The sequence below is a fragment of the Balaenoptera physalus genome (assembly GCF_965194825.1).
Source record: "Balaenoptera physalus genome assembly, chromosome: 7".
NCBI classification, from domain to species: Eukaryota; Metazoa; Chordata; class Mammalia; order Artiodactyla; family Balaenopteridae; genus Balaenoptera; species Balaenoptera physalus.
This window is the reverse complement of record NC_138886.1, coordinates 97928620-97947907: the sequence shown is the minus strand read 5'-3', so window position 1 is coordinate 97947907 and position 19288 is coordinate 97928620. Positions and strand designations below refer to the sequence as shown.

At 36.6% G+C, this 19288-nt stretch overlaps 1 protein-coding gene across 8 annotated transcripts in view; it reads right to left on the bottom strand.

The window, feature by feature from the left end:
• Positions 1–19288, bottom strand: part of PTPDC1 (protein tyrosine phosphatase domain containing 1) — an 88169-nt gene that overhangs the window by 52540 nt on the left and 16341 nt on the right. For 3 of the 8 annotated variants that reach the window (XM_082469675.1, XM_082469682.1, XM_082469680.1), the window contains exon 1: positions 738–6786. The exons of the other annotated variants lie outside the window; for them this stretch is intronic. In XM_082469675.1, coding sequence (XP_082325801.1) covers positions 738–743 — 6 coding nt within the window. In that variant the 5' untranslated portion in view covers positions 744–6786. Of the gene's footprint in view, positions 1–737; positions 6787–19288 lie in introns of those variants that run through there. 8 annotated transcript variants of the gene reach the window in all.

Below are 19288 nucleotides of genomic sequence, written 5' to 3'. Positions count from 1 at the left end.
GTGGCTTTTCATGTTGTGGTTAAGACTCCACGCTTCCAGTGCAGGGGGCGCGGGTTCGATCCCTGGTCGGGGAATTAAGATCCCACATGCTGTGCCACACAGCCAAAATAACAAACAAAAACAAAAAAAACAGAAAAACCCCATGGCTTTAAAGAGTGTTGAATTAATTTTACTCTTTTGGGTAGTAAAGAGTACAAATATGATTGTGGACTGTCTTAAAAAACTTTCTTTTCAACTAGCCCCTCAGAAACTCAAAGTTGTAAGGAACCTCAGAAGTCCTCTATTAGAATCCTAACCCACAAGAGCATTCTCTCCACAATGTCTTTGAACAGTAACACTGATGTTATCACACAGCTCTGGTAGTTAGAAAGATCTTTATAACGTGGCCATTCTGTAATTTCTGCCCATTGGTCAGAAATATTTCTGCCCTTTGAGACTACACAGAATAAATAAACCCTTTCTTCCTCATATCAAAAGCTGGCTGGTGATCATGTTCCCCTTACTCCCAAATTACATCTTCCCAGACTAACCACCAGCAGTTCCCAGTTCCTCCCCTCACCATTTTTCATATGTAATGGTTCTAGACCTCACAGACCTGGATGCCCTTTTCTATTTACACTCTATAGTTATTCTTATCCTAGTACTCAGAGCTGAGATGTATCCCTCAGGTGGGGTGTGATCATCAAAAATTAGAACAAAAACAATCAGCTCCTCTGTCTGCAGTGTATGTGGCTTACCATCATATTTCAGCAGTCTCAAGACACATCAGGATACAATGGTTAAAAAAAAAAAAGGCTAAAAAATGATCTGTAATACATTTCGAGGTTAAAAAATGGACATTCAGTACAGACAATTAAACATATATAAAATTTAAAGTGAAATAAATGGTACAGAAGGAGAAGTAAAGTCTCCATTCCTATTTCCCAGCCCAAGCTTTACTCCCCAGAGGTAAACAATGTAAACATAGGCTTTAGTTCTTCTGGGGGGTAGTAACTATATGTACACCTCTGGTTATTATTTTCTCATCTTTGAAATGAGTCACCAGATTATTGAATTCCTGGTATAAAAGATGAGGAAATTGGCTCATTTACTCTACCAACCTCCCACCATGCCAAACCTTTGCCCATTTAATACATCATTATATTTTTAATTCTTCTGATTATCTTTGTAATTCTAAATAACATCCTTTAACCATCTCTTCTTCTATCAAGTTTAAACAGCATCTTGACTCCTTACCTTGTAAAATAAGAAAAGTAGTTTATCTGTATTATTCCATTTCACCTTTCCCCTCCACTTCCAAGTTCTGCTAATTATATCATTTCTTTTTTTAAAAGATTTTTAATTTTTAAGCTTTAGCTATATCTGTAATTAAGTTTCCCATGCTTTGTCTATAGGCTTATTCCAATATGTAAGATGAAATACAATATAATTATTGTGAGTGTATTAGATATTATATATATATATCTGTATACACATATGTATAATCCATACATACTTACCTTAAAAAAATTTTTTACCAAGTTTTATGCTTGGACTCATATAAAAAGAAGTGCAATCTTATATCACAAAACCTGTGCTGCTCAAAGTAAAACATTCCAAGCATCAGTGTCAAGTGGATTATCTTTTATTTCATTAGCTGCTTAAAACAAGGGCAGATTTTGTTCTGCTGTGAATTTAGACAATGTATTTCTTATATAGACTTCCCCCTGGTTTTTAATCGCCTTTTTCTTACTGACAAAAGAAACAAATATTTATCATATCCCTAAGAGATCTTAATTCTTAATCATATTATCGTAATCATATTATCTACTTGCTTTTTAAAAATTTTAAAAATATTTTTTCCAAGCCCTTTGGGTTCCTAATTCTAATGTGGATGAAAAGCTTCCTAGGCCCACTAAACAGTTATCAACCTAGGATTTCTTTTAATTGCATCCCTGAGTTGAGGCCACTGTTCCTCAGATTCTGCTTTGGCTTTGCTCTATCCTCAAGTAATTTTTTCATGAAAGGTGAATGGACGATGAACTTTCTAAGTCCTCTCATTCTGAAAATATTTATTTTATCCTCGTACTCAGCTGATAATTTGGCTACTTACAGAATTCTAGGTTGAAAGCCATGCTATGTCATGTCTACTGTGTTTTAACAACATTGCTGATTAGAAGTCTGGATGTCAATCAGTGTATTAGAAACAGGCCCTTTTCATTAACCTTGATTATTAGTTCCTTTCAATATGCAGATTGAGTCTCCTTCAGAAGCTAAAATCGTCTGTGTACCAAGTACCATGATTTATATTAAGTGCTTTACTTTACAAAATCCATGTCATTCTTACAGAATCACTCTATGCAGTGTATACTATTATTAGCTCCATTTTCTCAGGTGGGAAACCTTGCCTGAGATTACACATTTTCACTGGTAGAGCTGGGACATGAATACAGCCTGCACGCTTCTAATACCAATCCACTGTGCCCTACAGAAAGATCTGACCAATTTACACAATTTATTAAAAGACAAGTCTTTTCTCTCGTCCTTATCAATGCCAGCCATTTTAAACCTTTTTAACAGAATCATCTCATTATTGTTTTACTTTGCATTTCTTAAGTGAGGCAAAGTAGTTTTTCAGAAGCTTTTTTAAGAAAGTGAATTTCTTGTAAATAAACTGCCTGCTTCAGAATTTAGCCCTTTTCCTACTGGGACATTTGCCCCTTTCTTACAGACTTGCAAGACGTCTTTCTATATTAATATCAACTCTTCATCATATATGCTGCACACCTTTTTATTTTTTATTTATTTATTTTTGATGTGGACCATTTTTAAAGTCTTTATTGAATTTGTTACAATACAGCTTCTGCTTTATGTTTTGGTTTTTTGGCCCCAAGGCATGTGGGATCTCAGCTCCCTGACCGGGGAATGAACCTGCACCCCCTGCATTGGAAGGCCAAGTCTTAACCACTGGACCGCCAGGGAAGTCCCTGTACATCTTTTTAAAAATAGTTTACCATGTCTTAAATATGTTGTGTGTTTTGCCTAGCAGTCTTAGTCTGTCTTGTAGTCCAACCTGTAAGATTTTTCCTTTGATTTTTCTGGCCTCAGTGACACAATACAAAAAGCTTTCTCCAATATAAGATGTAAATCCCAATTTAATGTCTCCCATTTGGGGGTGATAAATGCTGTCCCTTTTTTGCAGGTTAACAGTACTATTGCTAAAACGTAAGTTAATCTACAAAATTAAAGACAGTCCATCTTCAAAGAATATCATAGGTATCCTAACATGACTTTGTAAGTCATCTTTAAAAGTAGTAAAATAAAAAATTCTCCTTATTTGTAAATTATCTACAATTGTAAAGCTTAAATACTATATTTTACCAAACAACACGACATGCTTTATATGAAAAAGTAATTCTTCTAACCTAGGAAAAACAGTGGAAGAATGGAAAATTTTCTTTAAAGGTGTTAGTAACCCAAGAGTTACTATACATGCATACAGTTAAATTACCAATTTTCAAAGATCTGAAATATATAATAAACATTAGTTTGAGAAACAGAATATTTCAAGACCATTCAAAATCTAACAGTTAAAACAGAAAATCAGCTCTATTTGTATCTGTAGGGCCATCAAAAGCATCCAGTGCAGATTCCTTTTCATTCTTCTTGCAGTTGCTGATCACTTGCCTTCATCTAAACTCTAGTAGCCTCAGTTCCACTGCTTTATAAATTAAACAGCTTTCCTGTTTTCCTGAACAACCAGTCAAACTTTCATCCTGTTTTACTTAATCCTTCTTTCTCCTCGAGGTAATCCTCATTACTTATTCAATAGGTCTCAAGTGCTGACTTTTTTTCCTTTCTCATTAGACTAGTTATTTGAAATCAGTATGGCAGCTCCAGAGCTGCCTTTATTTTAGGCTAATTCAGCCCATTGCTTAAGGCCACATCTTTCTAAGGCTTCCACCTGCTTCTCTGGGTATTATGAGGCCTTTCTTCTCTGGCTGGTGGGAACACGAACTATTTCCAGCCCCCTGAGTGCCCTGAAAACTGTTCTGTCTACTCCTTCCTGTATCTTTCCCTAGTCTTGGGTAATTTGCACAGATCAGTACTCAGCCAAATACTTTAGGATAGCAAAGACTTGAGGGCCCTCTGCACATTTCTGAAGGCTCTCTTCATGCTGCTCCCTTCTCTCCAGTACGCTACGCTGCAAATTCTAGCCACCCTGGCTCTCTACACATCTGTGAGAAGGCTCTGTTTAGGTACTCCCTGCACTGCAGCCTACAGATTGCTTCCAGGGAGGCAGCTGGTGCAACCTTAGGCTCACCACATTTCTCTTCTCTCAGATATCACAATTCCAAGCTGCCTGCTTTCCAATGTCCAAAACCCATTTTTTATATATTTTGCCTGGTTTTATAGTTATTTTAGGCAGGAGGGTGATTCTGGTCTCTGTTATTTCATCTTGGTTGGAAGCAGAAATCTCCGTTGGCCCTCTTCATATACCTCAAATTCAGGGGAACTCTGCAAGAGTGCTCATTGTGCATTGACTCTGCATAAAAACATTAATTTACTGTTCAATTATATACAGCTCAACTAGGTTAGTTAAACTATACGGTACAGTCAAAAGTTCTCTGTTTAAATCTTGACTCAGTTCATTGCCTGCTGTATGAACCATTTTGAGCTTCAATTTTATCTTCTGTAAAATGAGGATTATTATATCTACTTTCTTAGGATGCTGTGAAGATGAGAGGTTGTGTGTGTGTGTGTGTTTCTAGCACAATGTCTGGTATATACGTATTCAATAAATGCGTGTTTATTTTCATTTGCAAACCAATATCTGTAATCTTTTTGTTTCTTTCCCTTCTGTCTATATTCACTTCATTTTCCTGTGATTTTTTGTAAGAATCTGTAAAGGATTCCCTTCATTATCTGTAAAACAGTCCTGCCAGTAGTTAGTAATGGTTGAGCTTTTCAAGAAGATTTATAAAAACATTATCTCCATTCACAACTGAATTTATTTCATGTGCCTGGTTGTAGATTCAGGAGAAAAAGGGTTTGAATAGTAATCCTATCATTTCACTGCACCATCATATATTACTTAACTTCATTTTCTGCTCCTTATGACAGATATTTTGCTCACTCTATCCTAGAATTTGCTTTTATCCCAAAAGTCCCTCAAAATGACTCAACTGTTAGGATTAATCACACGCTCACTAATTAGTACCTAATACTTAAAAATTAGAACAGCATGGACTATGACTGATACTGTTAAGAATCATCACAAAGTAAGAGTTCAATACAAAGTATGTTCTACTTCATAAAAAAGTCATTTCACACCAGAGACTGGGTTCTGAGGTGGACTGAGGAGTTCTTAGGTCACTACTTTCCCTTCCATCTTCCAGATACACAGTGATCTGCCAAAATCTACACGTGTATTTTTGGGAGAGAATTTGTGGGGATTACATCAAGAAGTGCCTGGGAAGTTAGAAGTGTGGTATAATCCTTGCTAGATTCTCAAAGCACTACCACTCCAACTTGCATCAGAATCACCTTGGGTGCTTGTGGAAAATGCAAATTCCTTAGCCCACCCTCAAAATGTCTGAGTTGCTAAGTTTGGTGTAACAATTTGTATTATCAACTTACACACCAGCTCATTCTGGTAAGAGGCCTTCTGCCCACACTTAAAGAAGTACAGTCAATATGATTAAAGTCTACACAGCAACCATGACAGAAGAATTTGAGGCTGAAAAACTTAAGTTTGTATGGGGAAAAACAGAGATGGAAGCCCAAGTCTATAAGTGAACCCATGAAACCTATATAAATATTTTTACGTTCATGAATAATAACTAAAACACATAAGCTTACTCGATGTCAGGCACTGTTCCAAATGCTTTATATATCCTAATTCATATAATACCCATGACAACACTATTAGGTGAATACTACCATTATTCCCATTAAAAAAAATAGCTTTATTTATTTATTTTTTAAACATCTTTATTGGAGTATAATTGCTTTACAATGGTATGTTAGTTTCTGCTTTATAACAAAGAAATAGCTTTATAGCAAAACTGAGTAGAAGGTACGGAGATTTCCCATAAACCCCCACCCTACCTCGCACATGCACAGCCTTTTTCCCATTATCAACAACCCCCACCAAAGTGGTACATCTGTTACAATAGATGAACCTACATTGACACATCATAATCACCCAGAGTCCACAGTTTACCTTAGGGTTCACTCTTGGTATACTGGACACTGTGGAACTGGACAAATGCATGACATGTATCCACCATTATAGTATCATACAGAATATTTTCACTACCCTAAAAATCCTCTATGCTCCACTTAGTTATGCTCCCTACCCCACCCTAGCAACCATTGATCTTTTTGGCTTTTCCAGAATGTATTTTGGCTTTTCCAGAATGTATTGATAATACAGTTGGAATCATATAGCCTTTTCAGATTGGGTACTTTCACTTAGTAATATGCAAGTAAGGTTCTCCATGCCTTTTCATGGCTTGATAGCTCATTTCATTTTAGTGCTGAATAATATTCCATTCTCTAGATGTCACACAGTTTATTCACTAACCTACTGAAGAACTTGGTTGCTTCCAAGTTTTGGTAATTATGAATACAGTGGCTATAAACATCTGTGCACAGGTTTTTGTGTGAACATAGGTTTTACAGCTCTTTTGGGTAAACACCAAGGAGCATGACTGCTGGATCATACGGAAAGAACATGTTTAGTTTGTACATTATTTCTATTTTACAGATTAGGAAACTAAGGCAAAGAGAAATCAAATAATTTGCCTGGGGCTTCCCTGGTGGCGCAGTGGTTGAGAGTCTGCCTGCCAATGCAGGGGACACGGGTTCGAGCCCTGGTCTGGGAGGATCCCACATGCCACGGAGCAACTGGGCCCATGAGCCACAGTTACTGAGCCTGCGCGTCTGGAGCCTGTGCTCCGCAACAAGAGAGGCCGCGATGGTGAGAGGCCCACGCACCGCGATGAAGAGTGGTCCCCACTTGCCGCAACTAGAGAAAGCCCTCGCACAGAAACGAAGACTCAACACAGTCATAAATAAATAAATAAATAAATAAAGGAACGTGAATTTCTTAAAAAAAAAAAATAATAATAATAATTTGTCTGAAGTCACATCTATTATTTGAATTGGGATTTGAGCTGGGATTTGAATTTACACAGTTTAGCTCCAGAGTTAGTGCTCTTAACCACTACACATACAGCTTCTCAACAATTAAGAAAGACCTCACACTAAATAAAAGTAACGTCACTGTTAGTCAGCTACACTATTCATTGTAACTTGGCTACGCTGGATTCTGCACCATTTATAATTTCTTCACTTTCAAGAAACTCTTCAGATCTCCTTTCCACAGCAAAATTTTCAAATTTATTTTGCTCTGTGCAGGCAATCTGCTGATTCTTCATTCCAAACCTTCATTCACTGCTGTACCAAAGACAAATATCAAGAACACAGCCCCTTTTAGGTTTAACACATTTTAGGTTCCTCCCTCCCAACAGAAAAAGAAATGCAGCTGGTCTGAACATAACGTTATAAAATCTAAACATATTTTCAATAGAGTTGTTGGCACTTACTAGCTCTGTGATCTTAAGCACACATACTAACATCTCTGAGACTCACTATCTGCTCTGCAGTAGTTATAAAGATTACCTGAGAGCCAGTACACAGATCTAATTCCATGCCTGATCCATAATTCAGTCTGTTCTCAAGACAGCAGCCAGAGTGATCTTGTTAAACTTCATGTCACCCTTCTCTTCAAAACCCTTCTAGTTACCCTATTTACAATTTAAACCAGCTCCTCTTCCCTGTTCCACTTTTCTCTTCAGGACTTATGAAGAAAATACATCTAGAAAATTACATAATTTACTTATTTATCCTGTTTATCATCTGCCTTTCTCTACCCAATGAAGACATAGATTTTTGTCTGCTTTGTCAACTGTTGTGTCTCAGAAGCCCAGAAAAGGGCCTGTCACGTAGTAGGTGCTCAAAGATTTGTTGAACAAATACATGAATATACGTTCAATAAAAAGTAGCTGCCACCACACCACCATCATTTAATCTCTTTGAACCTCAGCTTTTTAATCTGTAAAGGAGGCACAATAATAGTGCCTTACTTATCTCAAGATTATCGCTAAGGGCCTATCAATTACATGACAGTACTACTAAGCAAATGCAAGGAATGGCATTCTCCCTATCTTAGCTTTCCTGATCACAGTTATATCTCCAACTTCTCACCTATTTTCAACCTGACAAATTTGTATTTCTTCTAATTCCCTGAGGGGTGTAGCTGTTTTTCTTCAGCCAAATACACATGATGACAATAAATTCAACCCTCAGCCCAAATTTTCTCTCCTTTAGGATGCCTTCCCTAATACCAATTACACATTTTATTCACATCCCCTCATCATGAAGGGCTGACTGAAGATTTATCTAGTGGCTCGGATGCTATAAAACATAGCTTCCTAATACCACAGTAGTATTTTGTTCTTAAAAGAATTAAAGCACTCCTTATGACTCTTTATGTAGTAAAACAAAACAAAACCAGGTTACTTTTAAACTGTAAGTCCTCACCTCCGAATCTGCAACCTCAAAAAAACAAAACAAAAAACCCAAAAAACAACAAAAACCCCCCCAAACCCCCAGAACTATATAAAATCCCCTTTCTCCTCAAATCACTTCCGGAGGGCAGGCAGGCAACATTTAAAAAACACCTTTTCTTTTTTTTTCCAAATCCCTCCAGCCTTTCTAACTATGTAAGTCCTCAGGGAAAGAACTTAGGACTGCTTTGAATATACGATATGTCTGGCAGTTTGCTATGAACTTCACTGGCTTCTGTGATCTCACACCTTAAATACACCTTAGGCAGGGTCCCTGTCTCTCAGGAGACTCATCACAGATCAGGGAAAAACAATACTACAGTAGGATTCTCACCATTTCATCATTTAAAGAAATATGCTGCTTGTTTCAGATTCTTCAGAAAACACATGATGATAAAGCAAATAGGTAAGATATTAACAATAGGTGAAGCTGGTTTTCACAAGCAAGGTTTCCATACTCCCTAGTCTTTTCCCACAAACAACCACATCTGGCTGGTTATTCCTACAGGGTTGAACCAACCTCATATGAACATCACCACCACAGATACTTCTAAACTCATAAGGAGGTCAACAATTCCTAATTCAACACTCATCAGAATCACTTGGAGGGCTTTCTTAAAAACCCAGACTGCTAGGCTCCACCCCCAGAATTTCCACTTAGTAGGTCTGAGGGGCTGAGAATCTGCATTTTTAACTAGTTTCCAGGGATGCTGATGCTTTGAGAACTACTGCATTAGGTAAGCAATCTGCATTTACCTAACAGCACATATTCTATAGGTTATTGTCAAAGAGTGTCTCCTGGGTTCTGTTAAAACCCGTCACACAAGCAAACCTTCTTTTTTTCTGAGCCAATCTTTGCAATGTCTTGAAATACATTAAGAAGTCCTACATCATCAACCAGATCAAGAAAAAGCCTCATGTTCCTGGGTGAGACCTGGGCACTAATGTTCCTACCAAAATTCTATTTTAAACCAAACACATCACCTGGAATTAGGGCACTGCTATGCAAGTGGTTATCAGCAAGAAGTAAGACTCTCCACATCAACCACTTTTTAGTCAAGCATCACACACCGCATCATTTTGGAGACCATAATTAGGATTCCTAACCAACAGATGTTTAGTATCTGAATATTCCTTTTAGTAAGTATATAAGTATTGCGGACATATAATTACATTCACCTTTAAATACACATATTGTGATACTGTTTAGAATTTTTAAAATAAATTGCAGCTAGTTCAACATGAAAAGCTTAAAACACTGGATGAAGCAGAGTTTACTATTCACTTTACTATCCCCATTTATTTACAGATTGGGAAGGATAACAAGATTTTACACCTCTTAAATTCCTGAACTACTTCTCAAAGAAAAAGCCATCTTGTGAAACATATTTCAAATACTTGGGTGACAAGCTTGGATGACTTAAAACATAGGCAGGTGTGTAGCTCCTGGGACACCACAGGCTTAGATTAGACCTTCTATAGCAAGATACAGAGAATATCTGGTTTAAGTAGTAGATTGAACTCATACACTAGCTTTCCCTTCCTCCTAAGACCCTGGTGAGAAGAAATTTTAAAAAGAATAAGCTCACAGAGCAAGGAGCAAGAGTCTTCAATGGATTTTGGAAGAAAGAAAGCAGATGAAAGTAAAGAGGCAACTAAAACTGAGTGGAGGAAGTTGTAGCCTAAAATACGACCATGAAGAGGGTAACAAGAGATGGTTATGTCTCATCAGAAAAGATGGAAGACAGTGAGATGACCACCTTCAAAGTGCTGAAAGAAATACATGGTCAACCAAGAATTTTATAACCAGCTAAATTCTCCTTGAAAAATGAAGGAGAAATTAAGACACCTCCAGATTTAAAAATAACAATCCAAAACCATAAAACAGATATGAGAGAATTTGTTGCTAGCAGACCTGCCCTATGAGAAATACTAAAGGAAATCCTTCAGGCTGAAATGAAAGACATTTTAGGGTAAGTTGAATCCACACAAAGAAATAAAAAGCACCAAAAAAAGTTAACTAAATGGGTATTATGAGAATAAATATGACTCTTCAAACATAACTCTTTTCTTGACCAGTTTTAAGACACTTGCATAAAGCAATAATTATAAAAATAGATTGATAAGCATATAGTGTATATAAAAGTATAATTTGATGGCAGTAATAGTACAAAAGAGGAAGGAAATGCAGATATACTGGAGAAAAGGTTTTTTATACTTCAATTAAACTAGTATTAATCTGAACGAGACTGTTTTAAGAGCTAATTGTAATCCTAAGGTGAGTGCTAAGAAAATAACTGAAAATAAACAGAAAAGAAAACAAAAAGGAAATTGGAAAGGCATAATCAAAAATATCTAACACAACAGAAGGCAAGAATCAAGGAATAAAGGAATGCAAAAGCTGCAAGACATATAAAAACAAGAAAAAGACAGGTGTAAATTCTAATTTATCAGTAATTACACTAAGTGTAAATAGATTACATACCCCAATCAAAAGTCAGAGATTGGCAGAATGGATTTAGAAAATGAGCCACCTAAAAATATATATAAGACCTACATGAGGAAAACTACAAAACACTAATGAACAAAATCAAAGAAGATCTAAGTAAATGGAAAAATAGTCCATGTTCATGGACAGGAAGATGCAATATTTCAAGATGTCAGTTCTTCCCAACTTGATCTATAGATTCAATGCAATCTCAGCCAAAAAAATCCCAACAAGTTATTTTACGGACATCAACAAACTGATTCTAAAGTTTATATGGAAAGGCAAAAGACGTAGAATAGTCAACACAATACTGAATGAGAAGAACAAAGCTGGAGTACTGACACTACCTGACTTCAAGACTTACTATAAAGCTACAGTAATCAAGACAATGTGGTACTGGCCAAAAGAACAGATCAATGGACCAAACAGAGAACGCAGAAATAGACCCACATAAATAAAGTCAACTGATCTTTGACAAAGGAGCAAAGCTATACAGTCTCTTCAACAAATGGTGCTGGAACAACAGGATGTCCATAAGAAAAAAACATTAATCTAGACATAGAACTTAGACTCATCACAAAAATTAACTCAAAATCAATGATAGGCCAAAATGTAAAACACAAAACTATAAAACTTCTATAAGATAATATAGGAGAAAACCTTGGGAACAGTGATGCCTTTTGAGATACAACACCAAAGACAAAATCCATAAAAGAAATGACTAATAAGTTGGACTTAATTAAAATTAAAAACTTCTGCTCTGTGAAAGACAAAGTCAAGAGAAAGAGAAGACAAACCACAGACTGGGAAAAAACATTTGCACAAGAGACATCTGGTAATGGACTGTTATTCAAAACATACAAACAACTCTTTTTTCTTTTTTTTTTTAAGAATTTGCATTTCTTTTTCTTTTTTAAAATAAATTTATTTATTTATTTATTTATGGCTGTGTTGGGTCTTTGTTTCTGTGTGAGGGCTTTCTCTAGTTGTGGCGAGCGGGGGCCACTCTTCATCGCTGTGCGCGGGCCTCTCACTGTCACGGCCTCTCTTGTTGCGGAGCACAGGCTCCAGACGCGCAGGCTCAATAGTTGTGGCTCACGGGCCCAGTTGCTCGGCGGCATGTGGGATCTTCCCAGACCAGGGCTCGAACCCGTGTCCCCTGCATTGGCAGGAGGATTCTCAACCACTGCACCACCAGGGAAGCCCCAAACAACTCTTAAAATTCAACAATAAGAGAACAAACAACCTGAGTAAAAACCGGGCCAAAGACCTTAACAGAGACCTCACCAAAGAAAATACATGACAAATAATCATATGAAAAGGAGCTCCACATCATATGTCATCAGAGAAATGCAAATTAATATAACAATGAGATACCATTACACACCTATTAGAATGGCTAAAACCTGGAACACTGATAACACCAAATGCTGGTGAGAATGTGGAGCAATAGGAACTCTTGTACATTACTAGTGGAAATGTGAAATGGTACAGCCACTTTGAAAGAGTTTGGTGGTTTCTTACAAAACTAAACATACTCTTAGTATATAATCCAGCAATTATGCTCCTTGGTATTTTCCCAAAGGAGTTGAAAACTATGTCCACACAAAAACCTGCACACAAATGTTTATAACAGATTTATAATACTTGGAAACATCAAGATGCCCTTCAATAAGTGAATGAATAAACAAGTTGCAGTACATCCAGATAATGGAATTATCAGCACTAAAAAGAAATGAGCTGTCAAACTATGAAAAGACATGAAGGAATCTTAAATGTATTATCAGTAAGTGAAAGAAGTCAATCTGAAAACGCTACATACTATATGATTCCAACTATATGACATTCTGGAAAAAGCAAAACTAGGAAGACAAAAAGATCAGTGGTTGCTGGGGATGGGGGAGGCAAAGAGATAAGGAGGGATGAATAGACAGAGCAAGAGGATTTTTAGGGCAGTGAAAATACTCTGTATGATGTTCTAACGATGACTATGTCATTATACATTTGTCCAAATCCATAAAATGTACATCAAGAATGAACCCTAAGGGAAACTATGGCTGACTATGATGTATCAATGTAGGTTCACTGATTATAATAAATGTACCATTCTGGTGAGTGATGTTGATAATGAGAGATGCATCTGTTGGGGCAGGGGATATATGGGAAATCTCTGTACCTTCCTCTCTCTGTACCTTCACAATTTTGTTGTGAACTTAAAACTGATCTAAAAAATTAGTCTTAAAAACATGGACCCAAAAAACATAAAACAAAAAGGCATAAATTGGATTCCATTCAAAAAAATAAATCCAACTATATGTTATCTACAAAAGACAAGTTAGATTCAATGACACAAACAGGCTGAAAAATAAAAGATAGAAAAATATAGACCATGAAAGCAATAACCAAAATAGAACTGAGATGGCTATACTAATATCACACAAAATTCTGTAAGGCAAAAATTGTTCCTAGAGACGAAAGATATTTTACAATGATAAGAGGATCGATTCATCAGTAAGATATAGTGACTATAAGTATGCTTGCACTTAAAAAGAGAGCCCCAAAATACATGAAGTAAAACTGAAAACCTGAAGGGAGAAATAAACAATTCAACAAAAATAGTTGGGAGACTTCAATACCTCTCTTATAAGAATGGGTTGAAAGCAAGGCAGAAGATCAACAAAAAAGAGCTAATTTATTGAAGAATACCATAAACTACCTTGTCGTAGCAGATATCTACAGAATACTCTAGATCGGAAAAGAACAGAATACACATTCTTCTCAAATGAACATGAAACATTCTCCATGACAGACCATGTGCTAGGTGACAAAACAAACCTCAATAAACTAAAAAAGAATTAAATCATGCAAAGTATGTTCTTTGACCACAATGAAATTAAATTTGAAATCAATAACAAAAGAAAATGTGGGAAAATGACAACTATATAAAAGTTAAGCATCATATGCTTAAATAACCAATGGGTCAAAGAGGAAAACACAATGAAAAACATAAAGTACTTTGGGATGAATGAAAAAAAACAAAAAAAAAAATCAAGCCTTATGATACACAGCTATGCTGATACATAGCAGTGCTAAAGAGAAATTTATAGCTGCAAACACTATATTAGAAAGAGAAAGAATTCAACTCAATAACCTTCCACCTTAAGTAACTGGAAAAAAGAAGAGCAAGATGAACCCAAAGCAAGCAGAAGGTAGGAAATGCAAAAGATTAGAATGGAAAAAAAAGATAGAGAAAAGTCATGCAGAAAAATCAACAAACCCAAAAGTTGGTTTTTTAAAAAATCAACAAAATTGACAGACTTTTAGCTGGACTTCCCCCTGCAACCGCAAAAAAGAGAACACTCAAATTATAATAATAAAGAGGGAACATTATAACCAGAAATAAAAAGGATTATAAGAGAATACTATGAAGAAAAGTATGCCAACAAATAGGTAAGAAAGATTTAAAAAGTTCCTAGAAAGACACAAACTACCAAGAATACCTTTGAGAAGAAACAGAAAATCTGGGAGAGTGATGTCAGCAGCATGGTGAAATGAGACAACTCAACTAGGGCCCCTCTACTCAACACAACAGGATGCTGAAGAATACCACGCACCTGTACACCAAAAGGTGGGTGGACTGTAACACACAGAGGCACAACTGAGGGAACAATAGAGACAGAGCCTGCAATCCTAGCGCTCCAGACACAACAGCTAAGCCCACAGCCCCAGAAAACCAGGTAGCAGCAGAGGAGGTGGTATACGTGACTCTGACCTCCCAGCAGGAGTGGCGCCCATGGCCACTGGTAACTGGGCAGCAGCAGTACTAGGGCCCAGGACCCCATCCCCCAAGTCACTAAGGCGCCCACAACTCTGGCCTACTGCCCACAGTGGTGGAGCCTGCGAACCTTACAATACCAGACACAAGCAGAGGTGCCTGCATGACCCCAACTCTCCATCCCCACCCTTGGTGGTGAAGCCTGTGATTCAGGGAATTCTGGACGCAGCAGAAGAGCCCATCATCCCTGTGCCCCAGGAGGCGATGCCACTGACCCTGAAGGCACAAGAAGCGATAATGAGGGTATGGGGCAATACCTCTGACACAAGCAGAGAGTGGAAAGTGCCAACTCTTAAATATAACCAGTGGCAGCTCAGCTAAGATAAAGAAAAACTTGTGCTATAGTGCCACCTACTGGAAAACAAAAAAAATCCTCTAATTTCTTACTTGTTGAGTTATTAGAATCCAGTGGAAAAGTATTTGCTACTTCAAATGCACCAGCAGAGGAACAACTCATCAGGCATCCTAAAGAACCACAGTAACACTGTATCACAAAAAGAAAATGACAATTCCCCAAAAACCAACCTTAAAATTGTGGAGTATTATGATCTAATAGAGAATTCAAAATAGCTGTCATGAAGAAATTCCACAAGCTACAAGAAAACTCAGAAAGGCTCAAGTTCAATTAGCTCAGGAATAAAATTAATGAACAGAAAAAACACTTTACCAAAGAGACTGAAACTCTAAAAAAGAACCAAACTCTGGAGCTGAAGAACTCAACACATGAAATAAAGAATGTACTAGAAAGCACTGGAAATAGAGCAAACCAGATACCACAAAAATACAAAGAATTATAAGAGAATCTTATGAACAGCTATGTAGCAACAAATTGGACAACCTAGAAGAAACAGACAAATTCTTAGAATAACATAACCTTCCAAAACTGAATCATAAAGACAGAGATTGAAACAGTAATATAAAAACCTCCCCCAAAACAAAAGTCCAGGACCAGAGAGCTTCACAGGTGAATTCTATCAAACATTCAAAGAAGATTTAATATCTATCCTTATCAAAGCCTTCAGAAAAATGAAGAAGAAGGAATGCTTTCTAACTCATTTCATAAAGCCAATGTCACTCTGATACCAAAACCAAATGAAGACAACACGCAAAAAAGAAAATTACAGCCAATATCTCTGATAAACACAGATGCAAAAATCCTCAACTAAATATTGGCAAACTAAATACAACAATATATTCAAAGGATCACACACCATGATCAAGTGGGATTTATTCCAGGGAGGCAAGGATGGTTCAATATCCTCAAACCAATCACAATGATACATCACACTAACAAAATGAAGCATAAAAACATAAGATCATCTGAATACATGCAGAAAAAGCATTTGACAAGATTCTAACACCCATTTGTGATAAAAACTCAATAAAGTGAGTATAGAACATACCTCAACATAATAAAGGCCATATATGACAAAAGCACAGCTAACATTACCCTCATTGGTGAAAAACTGAAAACTATCTCATTAAAATAAGGAATAAGGACTTCTCCAGTGGCGCAGTGGTTAAGAATCCACCTGCCAATGCAGGGGACATGGGTTCGATCCCTGGTCCGGGAAGATCCCACATGCCACAGAGCAACTACACCCGTGCGCCACAACTACTGAGCCAGCGCTCTAGAGCCTGTTAGCCACAACTACTGAGCCCACACGCCACAACTACTGAGCCTGCGCGCCACCAACTACTGAAGCCCACGCACTCTAGGGACAGTGTGCCACAACTACTGAGCCTGTGTGCTGCAACTACTGAAGCCCGTGTGCCTAGAGCCTGTGCTCTGCAACAAGAGAAGCCACCGCAATGAGAAGCCTACACACTTGCAACAAAGAGAGTAGCCTCTGCTCGCCACAAATAGAGAAAGCCCATGCGCAGCAATGAAGATCTAATGCAGCCAAAAACAAAAATTTTAAAAATTTTAAAAATTAAAATAAAAAAATAAAATTAGGAATAAGACAAAGATGCCCACTCTTGCCACTCTTATTCAACATAGCATTGGAAGTCCTAGGTAGAGCAATTAGATAAGAAAAAGAAATAAAAAACTGTTACTATTTGTGGATGGTATGATTATATATATTAAAAACCCTAAAGACACCACCACAAAACTATTAGAAGTAATAAACACAGCAATGTTGCAGAATACAAAATCAACATACACAAATTTGTGCTGTTTTTAACACACTAACATTGAGCTAACAGAAAGAGAAATTAAGAAAATAACCCCACTTACAATCACAACAAAAAGAATAAAATATCTAGGAATAAATTTAACCAAGGAGGTGAAAGATCTGTACATTTAAAACTATAACACACTGTTGAAAGATACTGAAGAAGAGATAAATAAATGGAAATATACTCTGTGCTCACAGATTGGAAGAATTAACATTGCTCAAGTGTCCTAAAGCAATCTCAGGTTTGAAGTAATCCCTATCAAAAATTCCAAGGACATTTTTCACAGAAACATAACAAAAACTTCTAAGATTTATATGGAACCACAAAAGACCCCTGAATAGCCAAAATAACCCTGATGGAAAAAAAAACAAACAAAGCTGGAGGTATCACACACCCCGATTTCAAATATTACAAAGCCATAGTAACAAAACAGCATGGTATTGGCAGAAAAAGTTACATAGATCTATGGAACAGAACTGAGAGCAAGAAATAAACCCACACATATATGGACAACTAATGTATGACAAAGGAGCAAAGAAAATACAATGGAGAAAGCCTAGTCTTTTCAATAAATGGTGATGGGAAAACTGGACAATCACATGCAAAAAAAGAAAAATGAAACTAGACCACTATCTCACATCATACACAAAAATCAACTCAAAGTAGATTAAAGACTTGAATGTAAGATTTGAAACCATAAAACTCCTGGAAGAAAACATAGGTTGTATGCTCTTTGACACTGATCTTATTATCTTTCTAGATAATGTCTCCTCAGGCAAGAGAAACTAAAGCAAAAATTAACAGGACTCCATCAAACTAAAAAGCTTCTGCACAGCAAAGGAAAATGTCAACAGAACGAAAAGACAACCTACTGAATGGGAGAAGATATCTGTAAATCATATATCCAATAAGGGATTGATATCAAAATATATAAAGAATTCATACAACTTGACAACAAAAAAACCAAATGACCTTATTTAAAAGTGGGCAAAGGAGCTTCCAAAAGAAGACATACAGAATGCCAACAGGCACTTGAAAAGACATTAACAGCACTACTTATTAGAGTAATGCAAATCAAAACCACAATGAGATACTAACTCATGCTTGTTAAAATTAACAAGCTATTATCAAAAAGGCAAGAAATAACAAGTTTTAGCAAGAACGTGGAGAAAAGGGAACGCTCATACACTATTGGTGGGAATGTAAATTGGTGTAGCCACTAGGGAATACAGTATGGAGATTCCTCAAAAAATTAATAGAACTACAATAAGATCCAGCTATCCCTCTTTTGGGTATTTATCCAAAGAATACAAAAACACTTGCTCCAAAAGATACACGGACCCCTGTGATCATTGTGGCATTATGTACAATAGCCATGATATGAATACAACCTAATTGCCCATCTTGTGATGAATGGAGAAAGAAGGTGTAGACAGACAACTAGATGTATATATACTAGAATACACACTACTCAGCCATAAAAAAAGAAAGAAATCTTGCCATTTCTTTCACCATGGATGGACCTTGAGAGTATTATCCTAAGTGAAATATGTCAGATGAATAAAGACAAATATCATATAATTTCACTCATGCGGAATATAAAAAACAAATTTTAGGAAGTTGAATAAACTAAACCAAACATAGATATAGTGAGCATAGTGGTGACCAGAGAGGAAGGTGTGTTGTGGCAGGGGGGTGAAATGGGTAAAGGGGATCAACTATGTGGTGACAGATGGAAACTAAATTTTTGGTGAGCTGTAATGTATAGAGAAGCAGAAGTATATTATTGCACACATGAAGCTTATATAATGCTATAAGCCAATGTTACCTCAATAAAAAAGTAATTAAAACAAAGAAAAAATAGAAAATCTGAATAGACCTATATCAAGTAAAGAAACTTATTATTCCAAAAACTTGCCACAAAAAAAGCACCAAGTCTAGATGGTTTTACTGGTGAGTTCTACCAAACATTAAAGAATTAACACCAATCCTTTACAAGCTCCTCAAAAAATAGAAGAGGAGGAACATGTCACAATTCCTTCTATGAGTACAGAATTACACTGATACTAAAATGAGAAAAACATCACAAGAAAATTATAGACCAGTATCTCTTATGAATATGGAGGAAAAAAATCCTCAAAATATATTAGCAACAAACCAAATCCAACA